Source organism: Larimichthys crocea, unplaced genomic scaffold, assembly GCF_000972845.2.
Source record: "Larimichthys crocea isolate SSNF unplaced genomic scaffold, L_crocea_2.0 scaffold319, whole genome shotgun sequence".
Taxonomy (NCBI): domain Eukaryota; kingdom Metazoa; phylum Chordata; class Actinopteri; family Sciaenidae; genus Larimichthys; species Larimichthys crocea.
Genome location: NW_020854203.1, coordinates 97,732 through 121,925, shown reverse-complemented (window position 1 = coordinate 121,925; position 24,194 = coordinate 97,732). Strand labels below are relative to the sequence as shown.

At 38.1% G+C, this 24,194-nt stretch overlaps 1 protein-coding gene across 1 annotated transcript; it reads right to left on the bottom strand.

Annotated features, from left to right (window-relative positions):
* Positions 1–24: 24 nt before the first annotated feature.
* Positions 25–21,571, bottom strand: slc15a2 (solute carrier family 15 member 2). The gene is made up of 24 exons (XM_019252976.2): positions 21,554–21,571; positions 20,668–20,731; positions 20,375–20,478; positions 19,466–19,553; positions 18,365–18,506; positions 16,385–16,477; positions 16,096–16,195; positions 15,235–15,325; positions 15,054–15,131; positions 12,105–12,187; positions 11,848–11,931; positions 11,610–11,699; positions 10,557–10,601; positions 10,243–10,278; positions 9,068–9,156; positions 8,549–8,630; positions 7,906–8,031; positions 7,155–7,319; positions 5,941–5,987; positions 5,676–5,780; positions 3,317–3,416; positions 3,088–3,231; positions 1,436–1,540; positions 25–1,188 (listed from the first exon to the last, which is right to left on the bottom strand). Exons 3-24 carry the CDS (start codon positions 20,381–20,383, stop codon positions 979–981), a joined length of 2,112 nt encoding a protein of 703 aa, XP_019108521.2. The 5' UTR covers positions 20,384–20,478; positions 20,668–20,731; positions 21,554–21,571; the 3' UTR covers positions 25–978.
* Between the last annotated feature and the right edge of the window lie 2,623 nt (positions 21,572–24,194).

The window sequence follows — 24,194 nt, the reverse complement described above, 5'->3', positions numbered from 1 at the left end:
ATTGTGGTAGAACATTGTTTTAAAATGATAACCATGCACATTTTAATGTTTAAAATTTCAAACGGAACAAAAACAAGTTTTTAGCATCACAACTGTCTATTTACAGAACTTCACAGGGAGCACCGAAATTTACACTTCCCTGAATAAAAAATATTTTATGACTTTAAAGGACCATACTGTTGGTTTTGCATGTTTTAGTCTCTTGTTATTATTATTATTATTTTTTTTCCACCTACTTGCCTATAATTTAGTCTAGTGTGCAGAGACATGAAACTTTGAATCCCTCAAAGTGAACCTTCCCTTTGTCTTTGATTATGGTAACACGAGTAGCTACAAATTTCCTTGATGATACGTCATTAGGAAATGACAAGCTTTGTTTTCAGAAAATCAGGCCCAGAAGACAAACGAACAAATGAACATTATGAATTTTGAGTTATGAATCACTGGCAGATCCTAAATTAATGATTTATAACATGCAAAGCTGCAAGTAGCTTTGATCCTTTAATATCATTACCGTTACAAGCACACAATGTAAACTGAACCATGTGTTTGGTCAAAGGCAGCATAGGTTATGATTATTTAGCTTCATAGAAAAACAATTTTGACATTGAGTTAATATGCAGCAAATATATACATAAAATATTTGACATTCATTTGTAATACCTATTGATCATAGTGTGAAAAATCACAGTATTTAGCATCTTTTAACACCACATCTCTTTCAGAATAGGCTTTCCTTTAAGCGACTGGAGTGTTTTACCAAATACATTAAAATGATGTGACAAATAAATACTGGACTTCTTACCACAATAAATCATCACATCTTAGTGCTTCACTATCACAGAAAATGTCCTCACAAATATAAAACTGAAATAAAGCACATTACCTTCTTATAACTAATTCAATGCTTAAACTTTTGTATCCAAATGTAATCAGCTACAGCCGAGAAGATGTGGCGCTTGCACCGTGTTACTGCAGCTACAGTTTGGTCATCTTCTCCATTTTGTTCGTCTGTAGGTCATTAGTCTTTTTCTTTCTGTCGTCTAGATCTTCTTCCTCCCTCACTGAATCCTCCATGTGGATCTTGTCCAGCTGATCTTGGTCAACATAGGTGTAGAAGTAAGCCATGATGGAGAAGATGATGCAGACGCCGATCAGCAGGCCGGCAAACAGGATGAACTCTTTCCACTGGGACAAGAAAATACTGGTTAGTTATTGAAGTGTACAAGGAGGAGAGAGAATTAGTACACTGTTGAGATTGGCTGCAGTCTTGAGATACAGACTAAAGAGCTGACGGTTACAACATTGAAAGTTACTGGAACATTGTTTGTGGTGCTCACAGTGTTGAAGGATGCACATAAAAACATGAGGTGGTCGATGATAGTTTTGTTATGCATACACTTAAAGTCTCCCACAATACCCCACAACATCGTACCTGTTCCAGTCCTGCCCCCTCTGCCACAATCAACACTATCACATTTCCAAATGCAACAGTGAGCAGCCAGCCGGCCTGCAGCACTGACTTCATGTTGGCTGGAGCCTGGAGGGCAGAGGAAGGGTCTACAGTTAGTAAAGAAAGGAAAATGAAACAATAAAAATGAGCCGCCCTGGGTTCATACAAATATTTAAATGGAACCATTTCTTTTAATCCTGAAAAATGTTGAGTGTGGGACATCAGACAAACAACACATTCAAGGGTAAACCAAAAGGCAGGATTGTTGAAACATTTTGTGATGAATTATTATTGGTTGGCCTTTAATAACACCCACTCATGAAGCCTAAAGTCACTACTGAAGATGTACTGTTCCAGAAATGCTTGGATGTTTGGAGCTGTGCAACTGCAGTCAGCTTGGCTGGAAAAAAAAGAAACAGAAGAAAGAAAAATACCTATAGAAACTTCTCAAACTAGTCCAGCTGCATAATGCTCTTCTTTACTTTGTATGTTGAATACGTTCCAAACAGTCTTTGCTAAAAATATATATATTTTAAGGGAGATAATAAATCAAATAAATATGTATGTTTGTATGTACATATGTTTAAACACACAGCTTGTTTTTGTTGTTAGTATGGTTGGCTGCTAACTAACTCGCTAACGAAGGGAGCTTTGCATTAAGTAGTATTGTGAGGGAAAAGTGATTGTTTGGGACATGCTTATGCAAATGTGAAGACTGCTGCAATAGTGGGTAAAAAATGTATGGATGTTTTAAAGTGAAATTAGGTACCTTTTCTACCATAAAATAACTTTTGTAACTTGTAATCAGATGAATGGTGTCTGAGGGCTCATGTAAGCAAGTAAGTAACATCACACACCACCATCTATTTGACTGATTTTGGTGAAACTGGATCAGATTTTTTTGAGGAAAGGTTTTCTGGTTTTCTCTCTGATTTCATCTGGCTGTTCCGCATCAACTCTGTGAACTATAGCTCCTATTAGTTAATGTTAGCTGTGCTGCTGGACTGTGAGCTCAGAGCATCACTGGAGTGTTAGTGTTTGTATCACAGGTGTCTTGGACACTCGGGAAGAGGAAATGGGCACAAGGGGGAATGCAGACGGGGAGTAGAGCCAGAATGGGAATGTTTTAATTACAGATAAAATGATCATAATAAATGCACATGAGTTCATATTTTTATATTTTTATATTAGTCCATATCTGTGTATAAGTGAACAATACCAAATCTTACATAATGTTGCTTTAATTACTTTTTGGTTTCACTGTAAATACTTCTAAACTTGTTTTAAAAACCTTTTTAACCACCTAGTTTAGGGTTGGTCAAGGAACGCCATTGCCAGTCTTAGATGAAAATCATCAAAAACATTTTTTTACTAGAAGAATGCTGAAACACTTTTCTTCCACTTTCTACGTTGCTAAGAAGACACCGAGATCATCCTATACCAGGTCTACAGTAGTAGATTCCTAATGAATCTAAACTGGCTAGCTGCTGTCCTACTTGAAGAAGGAAGCTTTCTTTCAAGCCTATGGGTAGTGAGTGTTTGATACTCAAAGCCAAGGTTTTCAGTGGGGCATTGAGAATATAGAGAACACATAGATGTTGCCATATTGATATTTAATGTGCATCATGATGTACCTGTGAGTAGGAGAACTCCAGGCCTGTAATGGAGAACATAACCTCTCCAGTAGTTATGAGGACGTACTGCGGGATCTGCCAGGCAATGTGCACGTTATTGGCTTTGACATCCTCCATCTTGTGAGGCACAATTTTACCGGATTCCTGACACAAAACACACACACAGGGTTCAGTCATGTTGTGTAACTGTAAAGATCTCCATATGAACTTGTCTAGGAAGCATCCTGACCTCAATGAGTATGACAGTGTAGAGAGCTCCAAAGTCCAGCAGGCCCAGGTCCAGATTAGAGCACTTCTTTGACGGTGAAGTGCAGCTGACATCTGGGTAACTGAGGCAAGAGATGCATGAAGGATGAGATGAATTAGAGAAGTACAAAAAACACGTAGTATGATTTGACTGAATGTGTAAGTCCTGTAAAAGGAGGAAAAACTCAAAGTCACAATGACTGACTGATTTGTAATGATGCATGTTTCTAAAACGGAACATGATCATACTTAAAAACAAGATTGCATAACTTTTCATCAAAATCATTTTCATGCTACATTTGTGTGTCATTCGCACTGTTCACCCTGTACGTCTGTTCTTGCACTATTTAACTTTGTGCTCTGATTGCTTTGGGCTACGATCACCTGTGAGATGCACTAAGTCACAAACCACCAACTATTTGACTGATTTTGGTGAAACTGGATCATATTGTATGGAGAAAACGTTTCCTGGTTTTCCCTCTGATGTCCTCCAGTTGCTGAGCATCAATTATAATCTACAAAGTTTCCTGGTCGACAGTAAAGTGAACTGCTGCAAACTATAGATGCTGTTAGCTAATGTTAGCTCAGTATGCTAGCCGGACTGCCTGAGCTCGGAGCACCAGGGGAGTGTTACTATTTGTACCACACGGCATTTTGGACCACCAGGAAGAGCAATGTAACCGGGAATAGCACCTTCTGTGGATATAGCTAAATGGCCACAAGACTGAACAGGATGGTGATGGAGGGACCAGACAAGAATAATTCTGGGACTGACTTTTAGTCGTTTGCAAGAACTTTGTAAAAAAAAAAGGCTGAAGACACGCTGAAATATTAAGTGGCTGTTATGTCATGTGCTAATGCACTTGCTTGATGTTTAAACTGAAATTAACTAATTTTGTGGCCACTTTGGAGCACAGCACATTTGAATATGATACAGCACACTTGTTAGCAAACAGTTGTCTATTTACACATCAGTCAGAGTAAATATTGGACTTCATCAGGTGGATGCTCAACTCCTGTTTCAGTCTCCCTAGCTGTGTCTGCTGTTTGGTGTGAGCAGGTAGTGTATGTTATTTTTGTCTCAAATATATCTGTATATCTGTGATCTACAAATGTTCCTTGATTTGCACACGTGTTTTGCTATCCACAAATACAAATTTCTAATTTGTATCTAATTTGTATTTTGGTTTTTACAAATACATGTATATTTGTAAATATATTGGGTATTTGTAAATATATAATTTCCCATTTGTAAAAACAAAAAAGCCATTTGTAAAACTGAAAATTATGTTTGTGAAGCGTGATTCAGCATTTGTGGATCACCATTAACACACACGCATCTCTTTCCCTTAGTTCCACAAACAAATATTCGGGATTCACAAACGGCCCGTCCTCCTCACCACTAGGTGACAGTGTTGTTCTATGTGTATATTGAACATTATATTTATTCAGCTTTCTGGCCGTAAAAACAACATTTCAAGATATATCTGGCATTGTTTGAGGACATTTCTAGCGAGAAATGTGCGGTTTACATTTTAAATCTATGTTGAATGAAAGCAAATTGTGTTTTATTAGTCCTCTAGCGATAATTTATCTGACTGTTTAGTCACTTTACAGTGGGCGTCATGGTTACCATAACAACGGCATGGTAAAAAATGGTAGAAAATGAAACGCACATTTAACGTTCAATATACACATTGAACAACACTGCCATCTAGTGGTGAGGAGGGCGGGCCGTTTGTGAATCCCGAATATTTGTTTGTGGATCTTGGCAAGAACGTCTCAGAAATACATCACTGAGGAAAGAGATGCTTATGTGTGAATGGTGATCTACAAATGCTGAATCATGCTTCACAAACAGAATTTTCAGTTTTACAAATGTTGTTGTACAAATTGTTTTTACAAATGGGAAATTATATATTTACAAATACCCAATATATTTACAAATACACGTGTATTTGTATAAACCAAAATACAAGTTACAATTTAGAAAACTGTATTTGTGGATAGCAAAACATGTGTGCAAATCAAGGAACATTTGTAGATCACTCTGTGCATTTATGGATATATTTGAGACAAATATAACTCCATAGTAATACACACTGAGCTTTTAGAGAGCACTGAGAGTGAACCAGGAGAGTAAAGCTGAAGGCCGAAAAACCAAATCAATGCAATAAAAAAAACACTGAGAGTTCTGTAGAGCTGAAGCAGAGCTGGGTGATAATTCTTCTGTATTCCCTAACTTTGTTAAGATCACATCTTGGACTCCTCTAAACATAGTTGAACAGTAGCTTCAGAGTTTCTGTTGTTTATACAGATTGAGACAGTTCGGTCCTACTCACTTGTTCTGATTCACAGTCTTGTTAGGAGACATGTCATGAGGGAGCAGGTGGAAATGTGCATCTCCAACAGTTAGGTTTATTGCCTCTGGCTGTGTGTTCAGAAACCTGTTAAATTTGAATTAGAAGGAGTCATTAGCAGACTTAACTGACTATTCAAGTTGGCTGTGACCTCACCACCTTTTAAAATAGCAAGAGATGAATTAGCTTAAAATATTTATTTTGCATAAAAGGTGAGTTGTGACCTTTTAGGTTAAACACATTTTACCTCAGGAAAGGCTTCCCATCTTTACTTTTATGTATGAAATCTTCCACCTGGATGAAAAGAAGAAAACAAAAAGAACACATGACATATCTGTATATTTGTTTTTGGCTGTTTGTTTGTTTTTTTCAAGCGGCAACCTCTGTGGCTGTAAAGTGAAGCCAATGCGGAAATGCCAAAAACTGCAGTTCTTCAAACAGCCACTTGGGGCTGGCTACAGAATGAGTCAGTCTAATTGTCAGGCTAATTTTTTTTAGCAGATTTAACAGTCATGTCTCTCTCCTCAAGACTTTTTTTTGTGTTATTGTTTTTTGTTAGGTGAAGTACAAATTCTTACTAAACTAAACTTTATCTTAGCACTATAAAACCACGTGAAAGAGTAATATGATTAAGTTTTATTCCTCTGTAATAGAATTGAAAACATAAACCTCTCAGTCAGTCTTGGTTTGAGTGATTTATGTGCGTAAACTCACACTGATTTACTGCCCACAAAGTTACCAAAAACTACAGCCTATCTTTAACATCAGCTGACATTTAAAGTTAGCTTTAAATTGCTTTCTGCTTTATTTGTGTTGTTTAAATTGTTGGAGCTTATTGTTGGACTATCACAACTGCTTCTCATTAAAACCGATTATATTTACTAATTTAAACACTTAAAACACTGTTACAAAGAAGAAGAAAAAAACGACAACAGTGACATAAAAGAAACGAGGAGGGAAAAAAAAGTCAGATCCGTTACCTAGCAACCAATAGATTTGTTTTTTAGCAACTTAATGTCTAAACGTTACACTAACAGAAGACAACACAACACATTTCTATTTCAAAATAAAAGCATTTGTTATTGTAACCTATTACTAATATTATTATTTATCTATTGTCGGAGAAAAAAATATTTACAACAATTTGTTTCACACCATGCTAATGTTAAATTGTTTGTGTGAAGAGGGCTGAGTGACATTCAGCAGCAGACTTTTTACACAAGATACCATTACCCTCTTTTTCTGGACAAAATCAGTTAAATTAACCGTAGAGCAGCCTATTTGCTTGTATACGTTTGTGGCTATTGGTTGACAGTCCTGCACAGTCCTGATTTAGATTATATTACGTTTGTTTTTGAGTTTTACGCTCCACATAAATAATACTTGTGGATGTTCATTTAAAAAAGTCTTTGGCTGTTCAGTCATGAATATTTAATAGAACCCATTCTCTGGGGCACTCACAAGTGTGCAATTGATTCCATCACTTCGGGAGAATAAGATCAGACTGTAGGCCTTCTGCTGGAAAAATTTACAGTGACATTCTGAGGTTTTTCCATTGAAGGTGACTTCAATCTTCAGTGTGTTGTTGGATGCCCCCAGAGGGAGAAGCTCATACTGAGGAGGGTCCTGATACAGAAAAAAACAGGGGTTAACATTGAGGTTGTTTTTTGTTTTTTTTCACACAGTATCAAAAGGTAGAAGTGTTAAAGATGCATTCAGAAATATTGTTTAGAAGTTGCAAATGAAGTGCTCCTGTAGGACAGCTGGTGGCTCAGACCGTGAGTGTAGCTAAGTGAGCTCATTAAAATATTTAGACAAAACTGGTTTGAGCTTTGCAAAGACAAACACAACACATTCATCATGACCCCATTCTCTGCTGCTGCTGCTGCTGCTGCTGCTGCTGCTGCTGCTGCTGACAATTTTTTATCTCAGTGAGGTATTTCCTGATTAAACTAAGTTAAACTATTATTGAGTGATAAACCCTGCATTGGTCAACACTCTCTCTCAGAGCAAACAAACCTTTACTGTGAGACCACTGGTAATTTTGGAGTCTACAATCCTGACTTGTGTTTGAAATGCAAACGAAGATGAAAAACCCAGTAATTTGGTGAATTTGAATTTAAGAAAAACATTCTCACTGGGAACTCTGAGTTACCTTGCATCCACACTGGATGGTGGAAAAAGTTGTTTACCCCTCCTACCCCCCGTTTACCTGAAGGTATTGGACTGGCTCTGGAAATGGGTTGCTGCTCTGGAACTTCACACTGACATTACCTCCTGCCAGGTTAAAGACCTGCAGGAGAGAGTTCCCAGCAGGTGCAGGATCCACCACAGTTTTCTAACAGACAGAAAAGGAAATTAAAGGTAAAGTTGTATAACAAAGACTCATATGCCTCATAACATATGTGTTCTTTTAAGATTCAGAAGATTCATTAAAGTAACATTGTGTAACTTTTCGTACATAAAACAACCAATTTTAAATACATCTGTCACTACATTGACGTGTAATGAATGATGTCTCCTTCATATCCACTGTTCTTGCCCATGAGAAGTATGTAACACTTAACAACAGTTACACACAACCAATTGTTTCACCAGTTTTGGTAATGCTGGATTATGTTTGATGGAGAAAATGTCTGATGTTCTTCAGCTGCTCAGTCATAACGCTATTGATCAGTTTACAGATGGACCATAAATATGCTGTAAACTATAGCTGCTCTTACCTAATGTTAGCTCAGTTTGTTAGCCGGGCTGCTCAGACTGTGAGCTCAGAGCACCGGGGGACTGTGAGTGTTCGTACTACCGACGTGTCGTGCCAGAAAGACAGACATCATTCTTTGCTGCTTCATACTTACTACAACATTCACTTCCACCATTGTGGCCGCTATGAAGGCTAGTGCTGCAAAGATCATCCCTGCGGCCATTTTCCTGAGAGGCCTGAAGGCAGAAAGAACGAGTCAGGGACAGTAAACACTTTAACACACCTTTCTTTACTTGAAAGTCCTGCTTTATCACTTTGTAATTTAGAAAGGTGATTTCCACATCAGTGTCCTCACTGATCTCTGGCCTGATAAGGGACTGGCTCATCACTTGTTTTTATGTGATGCCTCCCATCTATTCCCCTAAAAAGCATGAATAAAATCGGCTTCTCAGTGCTCGACGTACATTACGAAACCACTCATCAGATTTACAGTTGTAAATGTACTATATGTCTGCACATGTGTGCATGTACCTTGCTTTCATTTATGAACTCTTCATTCTCCTGAGGTGTATTTATGAGATACATGGGCTCATTGTCTCAGTTTAAGAGGCTTTTTAAATGTTTATGTCCGCAATAAAGATGGGAGTATCCAAAACAACAAGCTTCTACTCACGTGACTTTGATTCTGCAAAGGCCAACGAGCGGATATATGATGAGGTCAAAGATGGGCACAAAGAGAAGAATCATCAACGCATTCAACATCTAGACAACAGGGAGGGAGAAACTAGCCTTTAAATGACTCTATAAAAGCTCACTAGGACTCATAAAGTCATAAAGGTTAGGATTTAAATGAATAAAAAGGCTGATTCTGATTTTATATCACCAGTAAAGAGATGGTAAGATGGCAGAGGTTAAGAACTGTAAGTGTTTTCATGAGAATGACAGCACTTCTTGCCAAGTCGAACATTAGTCATCGGTAACACTTTACATGAGTGTGATTGATGTGGCACACTGATTTCCAGATGGCTGAAAGCATATAGGCTATCAAATGTACAAAGCAGTCTGTAGGTATTAGGTTTATACTAGGTATAATGTAGGTATATACTATACTGTGCATTGAAATCAAAATAGACCAGTGTTTATTAGGTCAATGCTGACATTGAACTTTAAGTGTGTTTGAGGGTGCTGCCATCAATACTGGCAGAGATAATCCTGAACAGGCAACCGTCAACATTGTATGGCCAAAAAGTGGAATATAGAAAAGACTATATACAAAAAGGTCTACAGTTTTGATACTTATCTAGTAGCTATTGTCCTTACTTCCTGAGAGCTCAATGAGATTGATACCGCTTATATATTCTGTATGGATCTAGATACCTTAACACCTCAAAAGCTCATTAATTTGCTGTTTGATAAACCCTGCCCCCTTAGTTACTGTTGCTATGCTCAAGCTTTTCTCAAGCACGTTTTTCATTTGTTGCATAAAATGGCTGCTGTGAAAAAGGTCTATTCTATCAACTTTGCTGCACTGTTTGTTAAAACCGCCTCAGGCAGAGTTCAAAACTTAGGTGAGCAAACTAGCTAAAAAAAATAAGTTGTTGCATTGTTGGAAAAAGCAGAATCTGGGACAATTTTCCACATGTAAGAAAATACTACACAGTGTACAATATGCTAGTCATTAACATGAGTAAGCCAGATATGTTAACATGCAGCTTAGATTTAAAAATGCACTCTTAAATCCATTCATTATGTGTTTATTGTTTTATGGTACTAAATTGGTTTAAAATGCTAACAACAGCTGTACCCTGAAACTGTCTTATTACAGCTTCATACACACCACACACGTACCTGCATTTGGTCAGGCTCAATACTGAAGGTGTTCCCCTGTAATAAAACAAGATGATTTCAGGACACTTAAACTTTAACTTCATAAATCTGAGAGCATGTGCGGGGTTTGCATTGGCAAATAAAACTTACTTCGACCTGATTAGTCAATGATTTATTAAGGCCATAAACAAAGAAGAATGGAAAAGTCTGTTTTATGACAACAGTTTGTACAATCAGATGATTACTGAAAACCACCCACTGATATCAAAGTGTGATAAAAATAAAATATGTTATCAGCTTTTCAAAATATTGTAATTTTATGTAGAGAAACTTACAAAAGCCAAGTTCATCCTCGTGGCTTGAAGTGTCCAGCGGGAACCCTGCAATAAAGAACAACGACTGTTACTGTAACTGTCAACACAGTTTAAGCCAATAGCTCAACTGTTACCTCAACATTATGATCTTTTGACCACAGCAGACTGTCTTGTTTTCCTTGGATCATAATGAAGAACTAGTTCATGTTTGACCAGCTTTCCAAAGAAGATGTGTTTGTCTTTTGTGACAGTTTTTAGGAAACTTTTCAGGAATGTTAAATGTGGCTTTGAGATATTCCATAATCAGATGGTTGTATTATGTGTTGGCTTGAGGAAAAGATAACACATAGTTGTGTTGAGTGTTGACTTGAGGAAAAGATAACAGATAATTATAGGACTTAGATAGCTATGACACAATACCTTGACCTTGTGCTGACTGAGAGGACCAGTCTTGTATGTACAAGAAACAAATGACACTTGGTTTTAACATTAACAATTCAATAAAACATCTTTTTACATTGCAGTGTTACTTAATCCAGCAGGTCAAGGGAGATTTAGCAACATTTCAACGACACTTCCTTGCTTTTAATTACTCACTTAAGATAGCTTAAGAACATCTGCCTAACAACATCTCTAAAACTCACTGATTCAAATGTTATATCTTTGAAAATTTGCCGTTTCACAGGAAGAGTTAGGTGTCTGACTTTCTGGGACCAGTGACTTCCTGGGGATTCGACTGGTTGCCTGACAACTGCTTGAGAGGTTCATGGAAATGTCATTACTATGTGGTCATAAACCAGTATTAGGAAGAAAGAATCTCCACTTTATGGTGGCGCTAGATGAACAGGGTAGACTTTTTGCAATTCACCCTGATGACGATGATCATGTCTGAACGAACATACATGGCAATCCACCCAATACCTGTTGAAATGTTTAATTTTGGACCAAAGGTGTGGCCCGACGGAGAGATTTCAATCCCAAAAGCCTCTTTTCACTTTTTCAGTGCACTTAAGTACATGGTGTATGAATTATGGAATTGCAGGAGCTCTGCCACAGTCTTTTTTCCTTATGTACCTGCTGATCAAACAGAGCCCAGAACATTGGCAGTGGGATGTACAGCACCAAAACCCTCAACACCATCTTAATCTCCTGGATCAGACGATTCTGTTAACACACAAGCACATACAGTAACACAGATGGATTATTGATGCACTGAAACCGTCAGTGCTCATTTGACTTTTTCACGTGACTTCCTCAGACAAATCCAAGTCGTTGCATTGAAGAGTTAACAGTAAGAGTCCTTTTTTATTACCGAGTATTTCTCCTCAGCCCAGTCCAACCAGTGGTTCCTCTGAGGCTCATACCTCCTCCTCCGCCAGCGGTTTCTGATGGCAAACTGCAAAGATAAAGCAAAAACAGCTGAGATTGAAACAGAAGCGAAGGACTGTGTAAAATTCATACTTTTGTTACAGCACAAAATGAATTCTTTCAGTAAATACAACAGAATAAATCTGTTTGAGCTTTAATAAATCACTTAATATAGGCTGTGGGAACGGGGTGATGACTCACCCCAATACAATTGCAGACTTCCAACAAGATGTTTCCCTGGGGAGGAGTCCTCTTGTACATGCCGCTGCCAGCAATGAACACAACTGCAAAAGATGGATGAAGAGTTAGTTGAGACAGTTGTTGCTGAAATTTCTGGGAAGCAATTCACCGACAAAAAATAAGGATCTTGAATCAATCAATTGGTCTTTAAAGGTTTTGTCATTTTATTCTTGCAAGAGGAACAGTTCTACAAATACACAAGACAGCCTGCAGAAAATGTTCAGGGTGGGGCAGTCCCACATTGATTCTTATACATTTCTAAGGAGTATTCGTCATCAGAGCCGTCCCATAGGCTGTGCGAACTGTGCAACCGCACAGGGCCTCGCGCCACTAGGGGGCCTCGCGCCTTCAATCGTGCTGTGTGTTTTATCTTTTATTTTTACATTTATTTTTAATTATTTAATTTATTTGTTTAAAAAAATACATTAGTTATGTATGATCTTGTACCAATGACATGTATGATCTTGTACCAATGTCATTAAGTAATGCGTCCTCACTGAAGACGGGAGAGGAGGAAAGTTAAAGTGGGGGGCAGTGAACATGTCGACGGCAAGAGAACGCGACCGATTTTGCAAGCACTAATCGGGCTCTGAGAAAAGGAAAAAAATTAAAAAGAAGGAAGAAAGAATTTCACAATTCACTGCGGGGATTGCTGGATAAATTTGTCAGCACTTCCAGAGATGCGGTGGCAACAACTAGCATCTCCATCACGCACACCGACACTGTGGCATCGGGCGAGTGAAGCTTTTCAAAGCTAAAATTAATTCAAAACTATTTGCACACCTCCTTGTCACAGGAGAGACTGTGCGGGCTTACCCTGCTATCCACTGAAAAGGACATTGCATCCAAACTGGATTATAGAAAATATATTGCTGAGTTTGAGGCCAAGAAGGCAAGGAAAGTGACTCTGAAGGGATTAGTTTCTGCGCAATTTACACATGGTGAGTCCATCTTAATTGTTCGGGTTAGTGTTGTAAATAAGTTAAATAATAAGTAAAATAAGTTGTCTATAGTTGTAATTAATGAATGTATATAATTAATGAAAAGTGTCCTAATCTGCTGGTTTAAAATGTCAAGATGCCAAAAATAAAGTGACTGAACTGACTTGACGTACTGTCGCCACTCGTTGCACAGATGTTTTTTTTTCCTTTGAAATAAATAGCAAAAAGTCATAGCTGAGACTATGTGCATGATTATGCTGTATTCTTCTACTTGATAAAACGTATTGCAGCGAGATCATGCGTGCATTAGAACTAGAATAGCTGCGTCCGTGTGACTGTTATTCATGCGCAATTACGCATGTCAAAGAGCAGGGCCTCGCATTTCAAGTTCGCAAAGGGCCTCGCACCCCCCCTGCGACGGCCCTGTTCGTCATTATTATGATTTACTTATCTAACTGTACCAGGTGGTTACAATGGGGTGTGTTCATCCCTATTAAACCTCACTAACAAGCTCTGCTGGACCGTGAGAACCAAGGTCAAGTTTATACACCAGAAAACTACTTCTTCAAACAACTTGCATAAATGAGAGAAAGATTTCTAAGTGCAAGGTACTGAGTGAAACCAAACAAGACTATAAGGCACACAGTGTTATACTTCAAAAACTTTCTGAATATCACTGAGATCAAACATGGCTATATATGATTATAAAAGAACACACAATCATGTAATATAAATTTTCCATTACACAGTTTATGTTAACAAAGGCTCAGCTGTACTTGCCTGGTATCAGGATCCTTGTATCAGCTATATGTGTTCCCTAACCACTATGAGAAGAAACAGCAGAGTCTGACAGAGTTGTTTACCATTTGTTTGATGTTTTATCCTCCTACAGTGGCTTGTGAAATACTTATGAGGAATAAAACCAAACATCTTGTAAACAGACCAAGCTTTGGTCTGACAGTTCCGACACTGAAGCCCATAGTGCTTTGTCTCGCCCTTGCTGCAGTCTGTCCATGGCCCCTCCACTAATAAAATCACAGCTTGTTTTCACTGTGAGTGGTCAACCAAGCATGAATCCCAGTGGGGACGAGGATTCAGAGGCAGAGACAACAGCCTGTCAGGATTTATGTTGAAAGGCCTTGATCAAGAGGAAGATCAGCCTGACATACTGGCACTCTCTGAAGTAAACTTGAGGCATTAGTTTTAATTATTTCCTGGGGGCATACGAATTAAGTGCATTCATTTTCAACTTATGATTAGCTCAGAACACATGATCCTTAGTATCTGATGTGTGTTTCAAATCCATACAGCTTGTTTGCATTGAGTTAGAGTAATTAGTTCATGACCGTTAAGCAGCTTCAGCAGCTGTAACCGGGGTTTAATTGCTTTCCAGGACACTGATGGGAAAGTAGCAGAGCTCCACTGATATACTGACAAGGTAAACATTATTAGCTCATATGGGCCTATTACTGTTTCATCATTATTAGTACACATTTTGGCGAATATACAGAAATGTAATTGCAAAAATGTTTTATAGGCCCAATAATGTCAATTCAAGATCAGTTTAAAGGTGCAATGCACAATAATTGATACTGCACACATCACATTTTAGGTCATAAATGTTAGCTCAGTTAGCCATGCAGCCAGACTGGGACCGAACACAGGCTATTAGTTTGACAACCGGGTACAGTTTACAGTGGCATGTAGTGGTGTAGGTGCTGATTGTCTCACCATCCTGTTTAGCATGATATTTAGCAGGTTTATCCTGAGCCAGACATCAATGTCTATAACACAAATGCTAACCTTGTGGTGGTGCTAAAGGAACCTGTGTGTGTATGTACGTATGTATGTATGTATGTATGTATGTATGTATGTATGTATGTATGTATGTATGTATGTATGTATGTATGTATGTATGTATGTCCATACTTTCAGTTCTACATGGATCACATCTGACTCGATGACTCACCTAAAGCTACGATCATCAGAGCTGCAGGAACCCCGAAGGCCAGAGCGTAGCAGTCACCACCGAAACACTGTACATCACCTGCAGAAGAAATCTCAGTGTTAAAGCCGTCAACACGTTAGTTACGTTAGTCACACAGTGGACCACAATAGGTATTTATCATGTCAAGATTGTCAATGCTCACTTCTCAGTATAGGGGTTATCACAGTCGACAAGAGGCTCCCAGCGTTGATGGACATGTAGAAAATGGAAAAGAATTTCTGCCTCTCACGGACCTGGAGGTGATCAACCAAATGATTACCAGAAACGCTAAATATAATGGATGACATGCAATTCTAGCACTGTAGACTTTTGTGTAACCCATTTTAACTCGTTTTTTAATCATTCTATTGTAGAGATCTAGAAAGAAATTAGAGATGCATTTGTCTACAAGAGACACACGACAACTAGTGTAGGTATTATGGCCTCTACAAACTCCTAAGAAACTCATGAAATGCCTGACACATTAGCTGCCAGCACTTTTTTTCATAAGGTAGTCACTAATTTTGTTGTGCTATTTGGTGCTGGGTACGTACTGTACAATGGGTTTATCTGCCTAGGGGAACAATTATGGGGTTTGTAATTTAGCATCACAATTGGTACATACACAGAGATTCCCATGCTTAAACATTTAAACCTCTGTTTGGTAACATTTCTGTAAGATTTTAGTAATTTACTACTGTGGCACAAGAGTAAAGTGCTTTAATAGATATGATTACTTCCACTTTAATTTTTTAGTGCAGAAGATTTGAAGAAATATTACGTTTGCGTGGTAGTTATACTTGCTAATAGTTTTGAGTCATTATTTTCTGGTTTCTTTAGTCCTCTATGACAGTAAACTTTGGGTTGTGGACAAAACAACACATTTGAGAACATCACTTTGGTCTTTGGGAAAACACTGATCAACATTTATTTTTCTCACATTCTGTGGAGCAAACAAATAATCAAGAAAATGATCAACAGATCTCAAGATCTGAAAATAATTGTTAGTCGCAGTCCTACTTACATTATCTTCGCCAAACTGGTCTCCTCCAAATGCTGCCACACACGGTTTGATTCCTCCGGTGCCGAAGGCTATGAGTATCAGACCTACCATGGACAGAGCACTGCAACAGACATGGGCACATATGCACACAGTGTGTGTTAACTGTTGTACTGAAACTTCAGCAATAGTCTATTAATTGATTGGTGGACCAACAAAAAATTCATACATAGTCAGTTCATTGTTGAATTCATCTTTTAAGAATTTGTTCTCTGTCTGCTCAAAATGAGTGAGTCAGTTCCTGATAACTCACATGTGCACACTGCTGTTCCCCACAGTGGGAATCGCACCGACCGACTTGACCACATGGCCGATCACATACACAATGGACAGGTAGATGATGGTCCTGTTGAGAGCAGACTGTGATTATGTACATTCAGGGTTGCCACTCTTATTATTATACAAGATGTGTGTGTGTGTGTGTGTGTGATTCATCTCCACTAATAGATAGGTTTACACAATTCAGAGTAAGCTCTGAGGTTAAAGGGCTCGTCAGTTGCCCGAGCGGCCAGGAGGCACATTGACAAGAAAACACTCTTTCAGGTGGCAACGCACAGTGTTTATTAAACACTGTACACCAAAAAATCAACACTTTACCAATAATTGTAATCAAAAACCAATAAACCAATAAACCAGTACTCCAAATCGTCCCCTGTTCTCCACAACTCTCAACCACTAACCCATAATTCCCACCTTCATGATATACATATCCTATTTAGATTGTACCAATAACAGGTGTTCTTAGCATTTGCATGGATAACCATAAATATTTACATAAATCACCAAACAAAATATATACTATGTAAAGACTTGTTTACAAACAAACAAAAACAAAATAAACATTTTTTATTTATTTTATAATACAAGATTAAGCAAACGGCCTTGTTCCTACTTACACCTGTCCTCCCGGAACTTTCTTAAGGTGTCACATACCCAGGGATCTCTTTTGTGTGACACCGCCAGAGGACAGCAGGTCGCAACAAGTTTGGCATCTTTAACTGTACAATTAGCATAACTTTTACAACTTCGTTTAATTAAATTATCATTGGGTGTACTTTAAGTCTGTGTGTGTGTGTGTGTGTGTGTGTGTGTGTGTGTGTGTGCAGGTAAACATCGACCAAACAATGACAGCACTGCTGTCCCCCGCTGTGCATGTCCACCTTTGCCAGCAATATACACACATGAATACTATTCCCACAATTAATTAATAAAAGCATGTGAAATCATGTGTCACAAATGGCAATGCAAATACAGCTGCATTGACATAACTATTAACTGCAACAATTTGTTTGTTTTATTTTCCTTCTTTTTCACACCCCATCTACGAGGTAAGTACATCCAGTGGAAACTGTTTAAAGGGATACTTCAGGCATTTTAATATAGGGTTGTATGAAGTCCTTAAAGTATCCATTATCTATAGAGCCTGACTGATATATCTGTAGGCCGATTTTGACGGTCAATATTGGTCTAGATATATCGATATCGGCGTATATGGTCCAATATGCACTGATGTGAAAACCTGAAAAACCTGAAAATTGTTTGTTTATTTATATAAAAACAATATTGGGTGATATATTTATCAGAATGTTTCACTCCCTAATATCCGTATCAACATCAGCACAAAACTCCAGTATGAGTTTGGCTTTTCATGATACCACTTGTGAGGGAATTTTCGATTCTAGCATGCCTCATATGTGGGGTTACAAAGGATCAAGCATATGTCTTGTCATAGGTCATTATAGGGAAAATGTAAAATCTTAGATTGTTATGAGGACATTGACTTCTCTTCTTAAAACACAGAGCAGGTCCTATTCTGATCATTACTATGGAAACCGTGGACAGGACTGTCTCACTGCCTAGACACAACAGATAAGTACATAATGTAACGCCACGACAGAGTCAGATAAGAATGTCATGGCATATTTTCTTGCTTGTAGAATAATGACCATTAATGGACAAAGAATAGCTGCCACTGTCCTTAGGTCATATAGACGATTCACAAAGGACAGCTTCTCCAGAACTGAGGCAGCGGTGTGTACTGATAGATCCTCCATTTTCCTTGAACAAGCTTCAATATTTTCAGCATAAGACGTCTTGGACTCCTGTGTACTTTCTCTGCACTGACTGAACTGAACATGTATAAATATAATGCTTCACAACACCACTATCTTGTAGTGATTTTTGGTGAACTGAACCTTGAATGCAGATGGAGACGAAGCACACAGGGACTCACTTAAATTTTCCAAGCCAGGAGTCAGCAATGATAGCTCCCAGTATGGGTGTGAAGTAGCAGAGGCTGCTGAATGCATGGTAGACAGCAGTGGAGAGATCCTGGTCCCATTTCAGGTAGGTGAGGAAGTACAGTGTCAGCACCGCTGTGGACAAACACACAACCAAGGTCAGTCGATGGACACTCCCGGCTCCAAATACAACGTATAAATGCCTTAAACATGTCAACAAAGCCTATTCCTTCCTATTCTTGGTTTTAAATATTCCCTTAATGGATTCATCATATAGTTAATAAAGAAAATTATAAAATGATTCCTAATAAATACACTGACTTGGAATAGGGTGAATGAAGCCTCTGTAATTCCAACTCTTAAACAAAACAAAGACATTTGAAGACATCACTGTGGGCTTTAGCAACAACTGACAGTTTGTTGACGTTTTACAGACAATATAATTGATTAATTAACAGATAATGTAATAAAAAGATGCTGGAGAAGATTTAATTTGTAAGGTTTGTAAGTACATAGAACTTAAGAAAAACATGTTTGTTAAATTTAAGACAAAGTTTAATCAACAGCATTTTAGATACTGCAGATGTACAGTAGTTTAGTAAAGGATTCATAAATAAGATAATTAATAAATGAATTGATAATAAGAATTATTTGTAACTGATCTGCTAAATGAATATAGATTATTCTCTCTCACAACTACATTTCAGATTATCAAGTGAACGTGAACATTCTCGCCATAAATCAGCAACAATTCTAATCTCTGTCTGAGATTATTGACAACATGTGTCAATTTAAACAGCTTGAACAGGAAATCAGGCTTTTAAATTGCATGCTTGTGTTTGTGTGTGTGTGTGTGTGTGTGTGTGTGTGTGTGTGTGTGTGTGTGTGTGAGAGAGAGAGAGAGAGAGAGAGAGAGAGAGAGAGAGAGAGAGAGAGAGAGAGAGAGAGAGTGACAGAGAGAGATAAAGCGGGTTGTGACAGACAGACATGTGAGTGTAAGTGAGGTCATGTGAGTAGTATCCTAGTAGTATCCTGTTTTCCAAGGCATACTATACTGCCACATGTTGTCCAGACAGATCAGACAGTTTGCATACCTTTCATGCCATAGTAGGAGAAGCGTTCACAGAACTCATTCACCACTATGAAGCAGATGCTGGTTGGGTAATTGGTGCCACATAGTTTCTAAAAGAAGCAAAGTTTGGTTAGTGACAGAGGCTGAACATATTTTATACAGTATGAGTAATTATACAAACTGAACATAAACCTCAATTTAGAACTGAATCAATAGTTACAACATCTCTGACAAAGAGTTGATCAATATTTTTTACTGGAAGGGATGATGATTCATACTTCCTATTACTTATTACTCAATCAACCAGTCAGAACTAAAACAGACTTCTGCTATCCTTAGCTAATCTTAAAATAAGAGAACGCATCACAGCTTTCTGCAGGTTGGTGTTCTATTTATGTTTCACCACCACTATTAAGGATCATCTGGACCAAGTACAACTTTATAAATAAGTTGAAGTTGAAGTCTGTGTTGGTGCTGACTGGCGAATCTCTGCTTGTTATTAGTTCTTTTTTTTATCCGTAGTATTCCTTCTGATACTTTTTTTTTACTTTAAGGATCGGTTCCCTCCAAATGTGCCAGGCCTAGCGTAAATCTGCACTGCACTCTGATGGTTTCAGGTCTAAAGCCAACCTTTGGTGAGGATGCGCCTGTTGCATCATCTCACTAATAATTTAATGGGACGGTTTCATGAGGGTGGTCTAACTCTCTGGCACTGGAACTGTACCTCTGCAGTCTGACTTCAAGCACAAAAACACATTTTCACTTCATTTGGTGACTTTTTGAAGCGCCATCTGTTCCTATGTGTCCTACGCGTCTGTTACACAAGGACTCGGTGCAACTTTTTTTTTTTTTTTTTCCACGGTGGATTTAAAAACAACGCAAATGCACATCCAGACAAAGTAGCCGACTTGACAGAAAACAGACTGCTTACCTTCGTCATGTTGCTTGATTTGCTGGTGAGATTTTTGGATCTTTACTGCCTCATCGGGAGCTCCTGACTGACATCCAAGTCCGTCCCACTCTGCTCTGCACTCTCTGGGGGAACGAACGTAAAACTTCGGTCATTTATGCTCTTTACGCCGACTTCAAGTTAATATTCCACCACAAAAATTGAACTTGAGGAACTGCAGAGGGCCTCCACAGACTTCGCTCTGTGTGACTCAAACAGACAACAACATAACCTAGAGGAATATTCATACATCTAAAAAAAAGCATTGAACTCACTCTTGCGTGGAACAGGAGGTCCGTTAGTGGTGAAGCGGGGACTGGCAGCAGCAGCAGCAGCTCTCTGGTTAGACAATAGTGTCGTTGTTAAACTCAAACTGTGGGATGAAGGGTCAAACTCTTGTGGATGTGTTGTCCAGAGCGCAGCATCACTAATTTCCCTTTAATTCACCGTGCGCAAAAAGGCATGCATGCGACTACCTCCGTGCGTGTGCGTGTGTGTTTGTGCGCGCGTGTGTAGTGTTGCAGTCACACAATTCATTTTGCTTACGTGTTACTTGGTGTTATAAACAGGAGGCACTGTGATGAGGAAGATTCGATGCGTCAGTCAATAATAATTTCATTCATAGTTTTTTAGCCTGGCTGGCACAACTCTTGGTTCTGGCTTTTGGATTATTTTCTTCAGATCAAGTAAAAGCATTTCTAGTCTCAAGAATAAAAGTGCTTATTAGGCAGAATTCACTTAGTAATATACAGCAGGTCAAAGGTTTTGACACACACCTATGTCAAGACTGTGTGAAGCTGTCATCAAAGCAAAGGTGGCTACTCTGAAAAATCTAAAACATACTATGTACTACATACTCACAATTCCATATGTGTCATTTCATAGTTTGGAAGGAAAACCACTGAATGACAAAGTGTGTCCAAACTTTGGACTGGTGTATATACGAAACATGTTATGTCCAGTTTTATTAGGTGAATTAAGCAGTTTAATCTATATTTTATCATATTTTACAAACGGATCATGTTCTGTGGATAAAATATCATCTGCAGTGGAATGGCTGAACATGTGAATACCCATGTGAACACCTCATAATTGTTGATGTCTACATTTTTTAAATAAATGATGGCAACATTTTGTTTCATTTAAAAGTTTCTTTCTAACCTCGCCGATCTTTCCAATAATCCAGATTTAGTCAGAAAAAACTGATGTACGGTGTTCATTTTAGGACATCCTCAGATCTCAGACTCAGGTGTCAGACTCAAACAAAAAGGCATCAGAGTCGCCTAAAAGTCACTCAGTCTCAGAAAAACCTTTGTCATCTTCAGACAAAACGGCCTCATCCTCACACAAAACGGAGTCATCCAAAACGACCTCATCCTCACACAAAACGGAGTCATCCAAAACGGCCTCATCCTCACATGAACCAAAAAAAGAAACCGAAACCCCACGTCTCGTCAGTCAACTTAACACACAAAATCAAAGCTGGTTCCTAGTCTTCTAGCTAATTCACATGGATTGCTGAGAATAGCTACGATATTGTTGCTGTTTAGGCTGAATAAAGATAGACCAAAATAAATACTAAATAATTTATTTAATAATTTAGAATGAAAACAAAATAAATACTAAATAATTTATTTAATAATTTAGAATGAAAAATGATTTGTCTTTTCGTATAAACCCTTTATGGGCGTTCCGATTAAAAAACAAAAAAACAAAAAACAACTTCTCATAGACCTATAGCCATCTCAAGCGTGCACCCTTGGCCGCGCTATTGTACAGCAGAGGCGTCACTAGGTTTTAAGGACAGGGGGGGCTTAGCCCCAGGGAGATGTACAGGACGTGAGCAAACGTAGCACGCGAGCACAAAATTTCACAAACAGCTAGCAAAGACTGAGGAATTATTTATTAGTTATTAGTAGTTATTTATTAGTATTGTGTGTGTGTGTGTGTGTGTGTGTGTGTGTGTGTGTGTGTGTATAACTTGGCTTTCTCCACTTTTGAATCATTACTCTCAAATAAAAGCTCAAGTTAACTAAATTAGTGATAAATAAGTATTATATGGTGCACCTTGACTGAAATGTTTCATATTTCATATTCATATTGAGTTCCATAAAATTCCAAGACTGTCTGCATCACAAATGACTCTATTCTGTGAAATGAACTCACCTTTCCAGTAGAGGTCTCTCCCCTCTCACTCACTGCACTCCTCTGCCCTGACTCCTACAGGCCAATAGGGTGGTAGAGTGATTATTATTATTATTATTATTATTATTATTATTATTATTATTATCCACCAAGCCGGGTACCGAGCCGCAAGCATTGTCGCAGGAAAAACGTGGAATGGATAACAACGCACGTTGTATGTATGTATGTATGTATGTATGTATGTATGTATGTATGTTTTTATATGTATGTATGTATGTATGTATGTATGTATGTATGTTTTTAATAAAACAACACCAAAGTATTTAAGGGGGCTTAAGAATATTATAGGGGGGGGCTTTAGCCCCCCTAAAACAGGCCTAAAGACGCCACTGTTGTACAGTGAGGGAAAGTTACCACAGAACTGATTGAAACTGTTGGTCAGCAGCTCAAAAAAATGCACACCACAAAATACTTAAGTTAACCACAAATAGTTGACAAAAGCACCAAGTCTGGTAAAAAAACAAACAAAAAAAAAAAAACAGCAACTCACACCCACCCAACAGATCTTCATCTGGTGTGTTGTTTTATACTTTAATAAAAAAAAATAATACAAGTCATAATCCTGCATTCTAAGTCATGAAAATAAAAAGTACCCATTGTGCATTGAGTGGTACCGCTCAGTGTTTCTTCATATTGTATGTGTACTTTGAAATATTATTGCTGTAGCAGTTCATAGTGGAGCTAATTTGAACCAATAACATTGCCTCATATTTCATGTTTTATTTTTAAAAGCTTTGTCAAATAAATGTACAGGCATACAAGTGCTAAAACAGTCACATTTAAAGATGTATAGTCCTCAAAACTCAACTTGAGTAATCTATGTGATCACACACACAACTAAATCTGTGTATGTCATGTGATAGTAACTATGCATGGATGATGACTGTGAAATGTGATTGAAAGCCCCAAGGTCAAGAAAGAACTGTAACACAGAAATGGCACATTTGTAAAAGAAAATGTATGACTCACAGGGGTGTCTGTCTGGGGATGGATCTTTTCTTTCACATTTTTGTTCCTGTTTTTGTTTCATCATTTTAACTTTCTTTGCTATTGTTGTACTTGGCTGAGAAAAACAGGATTTATGTGCAAATCTTAAGAAATCTGCCTTAAAAACATTGTAAAATTGTAAGAGAAATATGCAAGTCATATGCACTGCTTGTGATTGGAGTGTTATAAATGACATTTGTTAAAGTGAATCTCTTTTTACCTTCTGTGAGGTCCACTGATTAGTCAGATTAGTTTATCTGATTGAGTTTATAGCTCAGAGACAGTTTTATCACTAGTCACAAATGTTATTTCTTTCATGGCTCATGAATGAAGTTGCATTACAGAAGGGCCTTATCTGTGTGTGCAACCTATACAGGAATCAAAGTAATCTGTACTAGATTACAAAAATCCTGACACTTACTTCAAAGAAACTCTGTTATTAGCAATCAGAATAAACTGAAAAAATATGTAGTACCGTAACAGTCCACAAGAGTGCGATATTGCTCTACTAACTGAAAATAACAACACAGACATTTAAAGCTCTGAGGCAGCAACAATGTGTAAGTGGAATTACACAATTTGAGAGGTTTTAAAAAGGGAGGCTTTTTGA